This window comes from Ceratotherium simum, chromosome 2, assembly GCF_057802395.1.
Source record: "Ceratotherium simum simum isolate JZ-2026a chromosome 2, ASM5780239v1, whole genome shotgun sequence".
Taxonomy (NCBI): Eukaryota; Metazoa; Chordata; class Mammalia; order Perissodactyla; family Rhinocerotidae; genus Ceratotherium; species Ceratotherium simum.
The window spans coordinates 38,859,298-38,871,533 of record NC_141901.1 but is presented as its reverse complement, the minus strand read 5'-3'; the positions used below and the strand labels follow the sequence as shown (position 1 = coordinate 38,871,533).

At 37.4% G+C, this 12,236-nt stretch overlaps 1 protein-coding gene across 1 annotated transcript in view; it reads right to left on the bottom strand.

Moving 5' to 3' along the window:
* Nucleotides 1-310: 310 nt before the first annotated feature.
* The window catches only part of FCRL3 (Fc receptor like 3), a 59,225-nt gene continuing 47,299 nt past the window's right edge, over nt 311-12,236 (bottom strand). Inside the window, exons 7-13 of the mRNA XM_087417606.1 lie at nt 11,446-11,724; nt 10,968-11,135; nt 6,435-6,462; nt 5,428-5,540; nt 5,158-5,226; nt 3,642-3,673; nt 311-3,555 (exon numbers count right to left, since the gene is read on the bottom strand). Of these exons, the coding sequence (XP_087273732.1) occupies nt 3,412-3,555; nt 3,642-3,673; nt 5,158-5,226; nt 5,428-5,540; nt 6,435-6,462; nt 10,968-11,135; nt 11,446-11,724 (833 nt within the window). The 3' untranslated portion in view covers nt 311-3,411. The remainder of the gene's footprint in view (nt 3,556-3,641; nt 3,674-5,157; nt 5,227-5,427; nt 5,541-6,434; nt 6,463-10,967; nt 11,136-11,445; nt 11,725-12,236) is intronic.

Sequence of the window (12,236 nt, the reverse complement as noted above, 5' to 3'; positions counted from 1 at the left end):
ACTCCTTAGAATGACCAAAATTAAAGACTGAAAATACCAAGTGTTGGCAAGGATGTGGAGCAACTGTAACTATCATACACTGCTCTTGGGAATGTAATATGGTACAGTCATTTTGGAAAAGAGTGTTGCAACCTTTAAAATGTTAAACATAAATCTACTATGTGACCCAGCAATTACACTCCTAGGTATTACAAAGGAGCAATAGAAACATATGTTCACACAAATACTTGTACATGAATTTTTATAGCAGCTTTATTTTTAATAATGACAAATGAAACAATCCAAATGTTCATTAACAAGTAAGCGGATAAGCAAATGTGGCATGTCCATACAATGGAATATTACTTAACAATGAAAAGGAATATACTATGGATACATGAAACAATGTGAATGAATCTCAAAATCTTTTTGCTTAGTAAAAGAAGCCAGACACAATAAAAGTATATACTGTAGGATTCTATTTATATAAAATTTCAGAAAATACACTTTAATCTGTCGTGACAGAAAGCATATTTGTGATTGCATAAGATGGAGGTGGAGGGAAAGATGTATTGCTTAGGGGACAAGGAAATTTTGGGGGGTGATGGAGATATATGGGATCTTGATTGTCATGGTTGTCTCACGGATGTATATTATCTGTCAAAATTCATTGACTTGTATACTTTAAATATGTGCAGTTTATTATGCATAAATTATTCATCAATAAATTTGTAAACGAATAAAATGAATAAATTGTAAAGAAAGAAATTATAGTAATGCCTCAAATCTTGATGCCTCAATTGTTACCTTCTTGACTAGTTGGAAACATAATTTCCTCTTTGATCTTTTCCCAAATATTCCTTAGACTCTTCCTGACTGCTTACAGGTACTACTATTTGCCCTCAGTTTGAGGACATGGATAAGAAGTTCTGGGAGGGAGGTCCCCATACACTTGGAGTTATTCTGTGCACTGTAGAGTCCCTCTGGTCCCCATCTCTCGCTGGCATTTGTCAATTCTCTTTGTCTTAGAGGCTGCTGTCCTTGGTGCTGATGCACCATTGTTATGCATTCCCGGAGAGTGACTCTCACCATCCATGGGATGCTGCCTAGAAGCTGTCTTTCTCCTTTAGGAATTTTCTCTCTCTTAAGTCAATAAAGAAACATTTGTCTTTTTTCACCACTCTTTAAGATGGATTTCTCAGAGCTGGCACTTAGTGACATGTCCCCCTCCGCCATTATACAGCTTTATTCTTCCTGGATCCCAAAGTGGGGAGGCATTTGGAGAAAAATTTAAGCACAGAGATAGATTACACCTATAGATTACAAAGATTACATGAATTCTTTTCACCTCTAAAGGTCAAGCATACATTCTAGATTTCATTTTGTACCTACTAATATGCAGACAAGACATTTAAGTCCTCTTTCATAATAAAAATATGTATCTCCTCTTTAAGAAAGAAATATTTTTTTTCCTTGGCAAATTAGCTTGCTAGTTGAATTCATAAGCCTATAATTAAAAACCTCAAATCAGATTGCATTTTTCTAAAGTATATGTTACACTTGCTGTTGTCTAAGCTTCTGACCCCCAAGGGGAAAAGCATAAAATTGGAAATACATTTAATACTTTTATGCTTGAGCTCTTTTCCAGGTTCTCAAAGCATTATTGTGTTATTTATTTAAAGTCATGAACAATGGCTGGTGTAAAATCAATGATGTCCATAAATTGTATCAGTTGATATACATCAGTCATCAGTGAATTTACAGATCTTTTCTTCAGGTCTATTGTTTTCAGAGCTATAAAAAGTTCAGTGTAATACTGGGTGATAGAGGCTAACAATTTCAGTTATTCCTTTCCTGCCTAAGCAGAACTTATAAATAAAAGTGATTCTGCCATTTTTCCTGAGACTTAAGCACAAACGGCATGCTTTTTTAAAATTTTTTCTTCGGTGGTAGTTGCTCAATATTTGCCAGTCAGTTGAGGAAAGGGTTAGGAGTCTTTGAGCAATGGGAGGGAATGTCCTCCCTTGAGCCCACTGATTGCCTTGCATCTATCTCTACATCCACCGCTAGCTCAGGTCATGAGGGCTCCCAAGTGACGCTAAGCTTTGTCATGTGAGTCATGTGAATCATTGGCTCTACTGGGCTTCCAACGTTGGTGCTGATGCTTCTGTAGCTTTCAAATAGTGGATGTTTCATAATTATACAGTAAAACTGAGCTGCTACAGGTAGAAGGAATGTTTAGTCTTGTGAAAGAGGAAGTATCTTGAAGACATAAAATTCTGCGTAGGCTGAGAGTGTGTGTGTGTCATATATTTGCATCTATTTTATTTATCTATCATTATCATCATCATCATCATCATCATCATCATCATCATCACTAATCATTTATCATCTATAAATCTATGTTTAAATCTGTATTAGTCTGCTCTGGCTGCCATAACAAAATGCCACAGACCAGGTGGCTTAAACATCTGACATTTATATTCTCATAGTTCTAGAGGCTGGAAGTCCAAGATCAAGGGGCTAGTAGGGTTGCTTTCTGGTGGGACTTCTCTTCCTGGCCACCTTCTGGCTGTGCAGATGGCTGCCTTCTTGCTGTGTACTCACGTGACCTTTCTTCTGTGTGCATGAAGAGAGACAGAGATATTCCCAGTGTATCTTCTTCTTGTAAGGACACCAGTCCAATTGGATTAGGGCCTGCCCTTATGACCTCATTTAACTTAATTACCACCTTAAAGGCCCTGTCTCCAAGTATAGTCACACTGGAGGTTAGGGCTCGAACATATGAAATTTGAGGGAACACAATTCAGCCCATAATACTATTTAGTCAGATAATTTGGAAGCTCTCTCCCATTAAATAGATTGGGTTATTTTTTAAAAATTTCTTAGTACTGATGCACATTGCATGAAGAAATAGTACACAAGTAGATAGAATCAATCCTTTAGGTCATTTCCAATTTGGTAGCTGAAACATAGTATATACACCAGAACATCAGCAAAGCCACTATCAACCACACACAAAAGGAAAAAAAAATGTTTAGAGCGAATTGTTTATGCAGAGATAGTACTTTAAAAGCTTTTGATCATGCTTAGATCAAATGACCATGTAATACCCTCTTGATCCTGCCTAGACCTTTTCCCTCTCCTCCTCTATTCCACAGGCCCAGGTGCCAAAGGCCCACCTGCCTTCATATGTATCTCTACTGTGAAAAGAATGCAGCATTTACTCAAATGCTGCCCACTCTGTTCCTAGAGATCACACAGACTTGGGGACAGAGCAGGCTGGCAGATATTTCACACAGTCTCACATCCCCTACTGCCCAGCCTCCTGGGAGACTGGGTCCTGGAGGCAGAGGGTGCACGGTTGGAGAAAACAGGGAGAATGGCACGGGCTGCTTTGCAGGTTCTCTGGGGGCCGCTCTGAGTAAAGGGCTAGTGGTCCAAGGCTGATGATGCACATGGGACATTCTCATAGTTTTCTGTAGCATCTCCATGGGTGCTGCCTCTACTGCTAGCCTGCACTGCAGAGTCATCTGGATGTGCCTTCTTCAACTCTGAATAGATGACTGTAGGTCCCTAGTGGGAAAAAAACATAAACAGTAAGTACCTAAATATAGGTGAGGAAGAACAGAAGGGAAATAAAGCCAGAAAAAGTGACCCACCTTATGCTCCCAATGCATCCTTGGTGCACTTGCTGTTGGATGGGAGGGGGAAAAAAAGTATTAAACTGTGGGTGATATATTCTAACTTAAAATCTACTCACAGTGCATTCTGAGACAATCTTTTCTCTGCTGACTCCTCTCTTGACTGTTTCCTCTGCTGAATTCTTCCAAGTCCTCACAGACAAAGCATTCTACCAACGCCCTCCCCTCCACACACACACTCATAAGCCTTTCCCTTGCCTATCAAATGCCCAGAATGACTTTCTTGATGATTTCCTTCTTTCTCCACTGCCATCACAACCCCAGCAGAGAAGCTTCCCACAGCACCCCCCAGAGCCTCTAAGACTATACTGATCATCTGGGAGAAGGTGGCAGATATGATTCACTTCATTTTGCATAGGGAAATTGGAGGAGGACAGAGAGGGGCTTGGTATTCTAAGGCCACACAGCAATTTCCCAGGAAGCCAAGGATTTGCAGTAGAGCATTAAGGAAATTCAGTATGTGTATTTCTTCCATTCTTCCTAAGGGTTCTTTGGATCTCTTTCACTTATTTATTCAGCCAATAAGCATTCATTGAACAATGACCTTCTATTAAGCCTTGATAAGCTGTAAGGAGACAGAAACCACACAAACTCAGTCCATATGATCAAGAAGCCTATAATTTTTAAAGGGAGGAATAGACATGGAAAAATGCAACAAGTATTATGGGCACCAAGATAGACATACACATTGAACTACACTACGTAACTATGAAAAGGTAATCAGTTTCTCCCAGGTTAGGACATAAGAAGGGCTGGTGGAAGTCACTCAAAGTTTCATAGTGGCTCCTGAACTGTGTCTTGAAATGTGAGCAAGGGTCAGCAGGTAAACTAAGGTCAAGGACATTGCAAGACAAATAAGAAGCATGAGTACCAAAGCATGAAACAGCCCAGTATGATCAGAAAAATGCCAAGAGATCAATATGGCTAGAATAAGGACATAAGGAAGAGCTTAGAGGAGAGCCAAAGTGCAGAGGGAGGTGAGGGTCATGCTTGAGGATAGACAGTCATTGCAGGCAGTTAATCTAGCCAATGATGTGAACAATTGGGCATCTCAGAGGGATCATGCTGGAAACAGATTGTTGGAAGGTTGGAAGAGAAGAAGATTAGAAATAAAGAGACTAGTTAAGAGAATTACAGTTGTCTGCACATTAGATTATGAGAAGCTTAATTTAGCAATTATGTTCATTCATTCATTCATTCAAAAAATATTTTAGTTTTCTAAGCATTGTACTAGATGCTATTGATACATTAATGAAAAATTATAGTGTCTGTCTTCAAAGAGTCTGTGGGGTAGTGGTAGCAGTGTAGACAGGTAAGAGGGAATTGATATGATTATATGATTGGCAATACAAGAGAGGCAGGTAATTTCTTCCATTTTGGACTCACATTTGAGATGACTTTTTGATCAAAGACTTCTTGCTAGATCTGATAACACACTGTCACCTCACCTCTACTTGGCTGGAAGGTGTCTTACCTAAATTTTCTTTTGTATGCTGGATGCTCCAGATCTGGGAATAAACCAGTTCGCTATCTCCAGGATTCACTGTGAGAGAATAGATCATAGCTGGCTGTACTCAAGAGCCCACATTCTAGATCCTTCCTCCCAGCCACCAAGTTCTATTCCCAACATAGTAACAGGAATGCCATTTTTAAATTTAAAGTGACTGGGCCATGGACTGTTGCTCAATCTCTCCTCCCTCCCTGGCTTGTCTCTGGAGCCCTTTGCACCTTACAAAGTTCTCACCATTGCTGTACACTGGCTGCAGCTCCATTAAGGCTGGTGGCTCAGAATAAGTGGGCTCTTGGGGGTCTATCCTGAAGGGCCTGGATGAGGAAGGCTCCTGACACTCATTGGGACTGTAATTGTGACAGAGGGGGAAAGAGACAAGGGAGAAGCATTTGTATATTATACAGAGTCTCAGGGAAATCAATACCCAGGAAGAGACTAGCAGTTCATGCAAAAGTATCATGGCTGCTGACTCTAAGAATCTGCATGACTCTTTCGAGAAAATGTCAGAAGGGATGTGGCACAAGATGAAGCCCAGAGCAGCAATGCAGAGAAAGCTGGCTGAGGCAAGGTCAGAGGGCAAATGCTCCACAGTCTCAAGGTCACTTTGATAGAGTAAACACTTGTATTTGCCTAATTTTTTATTTTAAAAAATTTAAATGCTTCGACATTGATACACAAAGACTTCTGCATTCTCACAGAATTTGACTTTTGTCTTTTGTAAAAGATCCCTTTCAATTTTCTATCTCATATTACAATAATCTACATTTCTTGTAAGTTACCATGAAGGCTTTTCATGAAAAGTGTTGTGGTTTTCTCCCCCAATTGCATTTCCTTCTACAGTTAATATTATGAATTGAACATTGCAGGCATTCAATAATAATTTCTTGAATGAGTGTGTGAGTGGAGGAATGTACAATAAGGCAATGAATGAATTGTAGCCCTATGAGATATTAAGATGTTAGTGGTCAATTCTCTACTGGAGCACAACTAAGGAAGCAGATAAATTAACATGGATAGCAAATAACATGAATTCTGTATATAAGTAGGTATAAGTGAGTATTAGTCACAAATGTGATTGAAAGTGGCCTTCTTAATCACATTTTTGGACTTAATAAGAATTTGAAAATGTTAATAGGAAGTCCCATCAAATATTTTGTTTAATGTACGTAATTCCATGGCCCTATCTTGTGAGTATAAATAAATCATGAAAATGTTGACAGCGCAAGAAACAGAGACCTCACCTAGGTGTTCCAGTGGCAGAAAGTCCTCCTGAAAAACAAACAAAAGAACATTGATGATAAGTGAGCTGTGTGGATAACATGCTCTATGTTAGAATGCCCTTTCCTAGATATCAGATTCATTCTAGATCTCAGCTACAGTGAATCTTAGAAAACATCCAACCCCACCCCCCATGTCATGTTGTAGATAAGGAAGGTGGGGTTTTGAAAGACATTTGCCCAGAATAACGATTATTCTGAATCTTTATTCAATCAATAATAGCAGCGTGAACTCTAAGTAGTTGTGACCAAGTAGCAGAAGAGAGACAACTAAATGTTTAACCTGGGCCAACTCCTTGCCTCACTCCCACTCATCTATCCTGACTGCAACCCTATGAGGAGAGACAAGGACACTAAGGCCTCAAGAGGGGTTAAAACTGATACAGAATTCTTAAACAAGCATGAATCAATAGGACTACCACAATAAGCTCAGATCTCTCTTTATTTATGACTCTTGCAAAGCCATTCCAACACTAGGTGCATATTGTTTTCTCCATACCCTTTCATTCCTTCTCTTTTCCCTGGCTAATTCCAACTTACTTTTCCTTCTCCAGAGCTTTCCCTGATACCAGCAGGCTGGATTAAGTGATCTATCTCCATGCACATAGAACCCTGCAATATTAAAATTACTATATGTAATTTGTATTGTAATATGTAATATCTATTTCTACATTTGTCTCTAACTCTCTCCTTCATGAAATGGTGTGTAACTTGAGGCTGCAAACCTTGTCTTAATTATTTTCTATTCCTAGTGCCTAGAATGTTGAAAATATTCTCTTCATTTGTAAAAGAGAAAACAGACCCAGAAGGTGGCTATTTATAATACAAGCTAATATTCACTGAAGATATATGGGCCAGGCACTGTGCTAAGCAGTTTACATAGATTGTCTCATAGCACCTAAAAGGTAGGTACTATTATTATGACCATTATATAGCTAAAGAAACTGGGGTTTGGAGAATTTAATTTAGTTGCCAAATACTTGATACTGGAATTATAAACCATGCAGTTAATTATAGAGTCAATAAATTTATCACTCCCTCTGGTAACTTGTATGATACAGTCAGACTTAAGGAGCAAAACTGTTCACATTGAGAAAAATTTGGAAGGGCTGAGCTCCTCCCTGAGAAGTCTGGCCAATAATGAGAAGGAAGATTTTACTATGAGGAAAGTACAGTAGGCAAGATTTTGAGATAAGAAAGGAAGAGAACCTCTGATTGGTGGACTGTCAGAATTCCCTAGTTGAGTTTGCTATTTAAAATAACACTTCCCCTAGATATGGAATGACAGGACTTCCTGGGCTCCTGCCCTCACGGATCACATAAAATGATGGTTGTTGATCTTTCCTTCCCTGGTGGTGTTGGTGTTGGTGTTGTGTTGACTGAGCAATCTGTTTTTTGAATATTATCAACTTCAACACTGAGGTTCTGATGTCTGCACTTCTAGTATATTAGGGATTGATAAATGACATCCCAGATAAGCAATGAGATAGAAAAGTAATTTTGAAAGTAGGAGGTGTGACCAGCCTTCTACAAGGCATCAAGGTGTAATGAAGAGAATATGGACCCAACGGTTAGAAAGACCCAAGTTAAGCCCTAACTCTGACTCTTAATAGATATGTGAATTTGGAAAGGTTACTTAACTTCCCAAAATCTCTATTTCTTCTCTCTAATATAGTGATAATAATATCAGTTGAATTGAACTGAAATGTACTTATTGAAAAATTGGGAAAATGAGACGAACTACAAAATTGCATGTAATAGACCCCAAAAAAATGACAGATTTTGTGATGAGTACTATTGGAATTAGTGCTCTGATTCTCTTTACATATTTTTTAAAATTATATATACACATAATTTTATATGTAATTTTATTTAAGAAAATACTAAGTAGCTTTAAATTATCAATCACAATGTTGATGCCATTTTTCATACAAAGAAACAGAAGAATGGAAGCTCATTGATTGACATGAAAAGAGGGGTAAGAAGACAATGCTTGAGAAGCATCATTAAGAAAAATATGTAAGCTTTTTCATTGAACTGAGATCCATATCTTTCATTATTCGTTTATTTGCTTGATTTTCAGTATGAACCCTGAGAAAGGGAGAACAGAAAGAAGCATTTAGCCTGATAGAAAAGGAGTCGCCATGTTACACCACATAGAGAGAAAGACAGAAAGTAAAGGATTAGTAATTCCAAAATATAAAGTCTTGAAACCTTAGAAGCACCCAAAGCACTGTGTAAAACAGTCCATACATTCAAAGATTCCTGATCCACAAAAAAAATATTTAGAGAGAAAAATAAGTAGTCTCCCATCGAGGGTATTATGCAAAGTGAAATAAGTCAGAGGGAGAAGGTCAAATACCATATGATTTCCCTCATTAAGTAGTAGATAATAACAACAACAACAAACAAACACATAGAGACAGAGATTGGATTGTTGGTTACCAGAGGGGAAGGGGGGAGGGAGGAGGGCGAAAGGGATAATTTGGCACAAGTGTGTGGTGATGGGTTGTAATTAGTATTTGGGTGGTGAACATGATGTAATCTATGCAGAAATAGAAGTCTAATGATGTACACCTGAAACTCATACAATGTTATAAACCAATGTTACTGCAATAAACGAAAAATTAAAAATAAATAAATAAATAAATAAATAAAATAGAAGAACAAAGATAAGAATAATAGCAGATTTCTTGTCAGAAACAACTCACACAAGAAGACAGTAGAGCAATATCTCTAAAATACTGAAAGAAAAAAATTTTCAACCTAGAATTCGATGCCAGCAAATATATCTTTCACAAATGAGTGCAAAATACTTTTACAGACACACAAAAGCTGAAATAATGCATCACCAGAAGACCCATACTATAAGAAATGTTAAAAGAAATCTTTTGGGCAGAAAGAAAATGATACCAAATGAAAATATGGATATACATAAAGGAATGAAGGACATTGGAAGTTACTACATGAATAAATATATAAGATTTTAAAATTATGTTTAATTTTCTTTAAAAGATAATTGATTGTTTGCAAAAATAAGAATGATGTAGCCAGGAGAGGAGAAATGGAGTACACTACAGTAATATTCTTATACTATATGTGAAGTGATATAATATCACTTGAAGATAGACTGTGATGTTACATATGCATACTATAAACCCTAAAACAATGACTAAAATAACAAAGAGTTATATAGCTAAAGCCAACAAACGAAATAAAATTGAATCATGAAAAATACTCAATTGATCCAAAAGAAGGTAGAAGAAAAGGAAAACAAAGAACAGCTGGTACAAATAGAAAACAAATAGCAAAATAATAGACAAATCTAAGCCTATCAATAATCACATTAGTGAACGGAATGTGGTAAATAAGTAGGTATTGCCTTGACATCAATTCAGAAAAAAGCACGACAACAAAAAGCAGCTACCAACCAATAACCCTTATGAACATAGATGCAAACATTCCTAACAAAATTTTAGCAAATCAAATCCAACAATCACGGCCAAATGAGGTTGACCCCAGAAATGCAAGGCAGGTTCATTGTTCAAAATTAAAAATCCATAGCAATAGATTAGAAAAGAAAATCATATGATCATCTCAAGTATGTAGAAAAAATATCTGACAAGCATTTTTGCCTATAAAAACTCTCAGAAAATTACAAATAGTAAGGACTTCCTGAGCCTAATAAGGAGCATCTACAAAAAATCCATAGCTAACATATATTTAATGGTGAGAGAAAAAATACTTTCCTCTTAAGATCAGGAACAAGACAACAATGTCTGCTCTCACCACTTCTGTTTAACATTGTATAAGAGGTTCTAGCCAGTGCACTAAGGCAAGAAAGAAGTAAAAGGAATCCAGATTGAAAAGGAAGGAGTAAATCTATCTTTATTCGCCAATGACATGATCACCTACATAGAAAATCTGACAAAATCTACAAAAGAGATGCTGCAACTAATAAGTGTGTTTAGTGAGGTTGCAGGATATGAGGCCATACAAAAATCAATTGTGTTTCTATATACTAGCAATAAACAAACAGAAATTTTAATTTAATTTAATTTCATTCTCAGCATTCTGTGTTAATTTTATCCAAATTACACTATATTTGACAAGAATTCCAATATATCTCAGAGTTTATGGTTTACACCTATGGCTATTGGCTTTTTGTTGTTACAAATAGAGGACTTTATTCTTCATTCTTTTTGTTTTCAGTAAGCTTTGGACTGGGGGTAGAACAGTAAGTACTTAACTTTCTAATTTTTAATTGGAAGCAAAACTCTGCTACCTGATTTAAATCTCAAACACATGGAATAACAACTTCATTGAAAAACTTATTCTATCTTTTTGTCACTATTGCCTACAGAGTGGCAGTGATTAGAACTGAGAGCCTAGTACTTGGAGGGAATAATTGACATTTATCAGATGCACCACACAAGTCCAAATTATTATAGCAATGGCGTAAGTCACAATATCAAAAGGTAAGAAGTAGATACCCACCTGATTTCCTTTGGGTCTTGAAGTTGCCCATCAGAGCAGCAGTAGCAGCAAGGCCAAGGATACTTAGCAGCCCCCCGATGACTCCCACAGTGATAAGGATTATTTTGTTCCTGGAAGACCCTAAGTGGAGAGACCTACACGTGAGTTCCAGTGGCAAATATTTGTGATCTAGATAAAAACCATGTAGGTGGGAGCTAGAGATCGATAGACAGATTTTTGCCAGGTTCTGATTTCTCCATTTTAATTATCACTAGTATATTTCATAAATTTCAAAATAATGGCATATTGATCGGCAGCATTTAAGATTAAAATTTATTCCCTTTTCCTCTCCTCCATGAAATCAGTACCAATCTCCAGAAGTCTCAAGCCTTGGTGTCATGTTCAAAAACTCTTTGACATTAATAGTATTCATACAACCTGTTGGAGAAATATTTTATTGACCATAACTGTAACCTATGCCCAGATACCACCAACCCACCTGTAAAGTTGAGTGTCACCATCTCACTGCATTGGACCCCCAGGCCATTGTCGGCCCCACAGGAGTAGTTCCCAGAATGCTGTGCCATCAGAGAGAGGTTGAAGGATGCTCCTCCTCCAAAGGGGGCCAAGCTGTTCCCCAGTGTGTCATTGTCATGATAAAACCAGTACAGGATTGGGGGAGACCCTCTTTGGGCCTCACAGTGAAGCTCCAACAGTTCTCCCACCACAGGCTGGGCCCCAGCAGGGTTGACAGTGAGGACAGGGCGAGACACTGGAACTGAGGGAGGAAACATAGTTCACCGGAAGTTTTAGTTAAGTATATATACAAGATCACTTAATAAAGGAAACACCCAGCATAGTTTTGGAATTCAGGAAAACCTGAGTTTGAATCCTGTTTCTGTCCTTTATTAGTTCTGTAATCTTGGTGTTTTAAAACTTTTTTATCTCTCTGAGTCTCAGTCTATTCCTTTGTAAAATGGAGCTAATAATGATTATATCTCAAGCTATTAGTAAAAAGAATCATATATGTAAAGTGTTCGATAAATCTTAGAAATTATTATTGATAGAAATAATAACTAAAAACAAGGTTCATTTCTCAACATTACTGACACCTGAGTCTTAGCTTTAAACCTATACTTCCACACCTATCTAAAGTAGGATCTCATTACTCTCTATCCAATTACCTTGCTTTATTTTTCTATACAGCATTTAGCACTAACATCTATCTATGTATGTATCTATCTCTCTCTCTTCATCTATCTATCATTGTTGTATATCTGATGCCCGCAA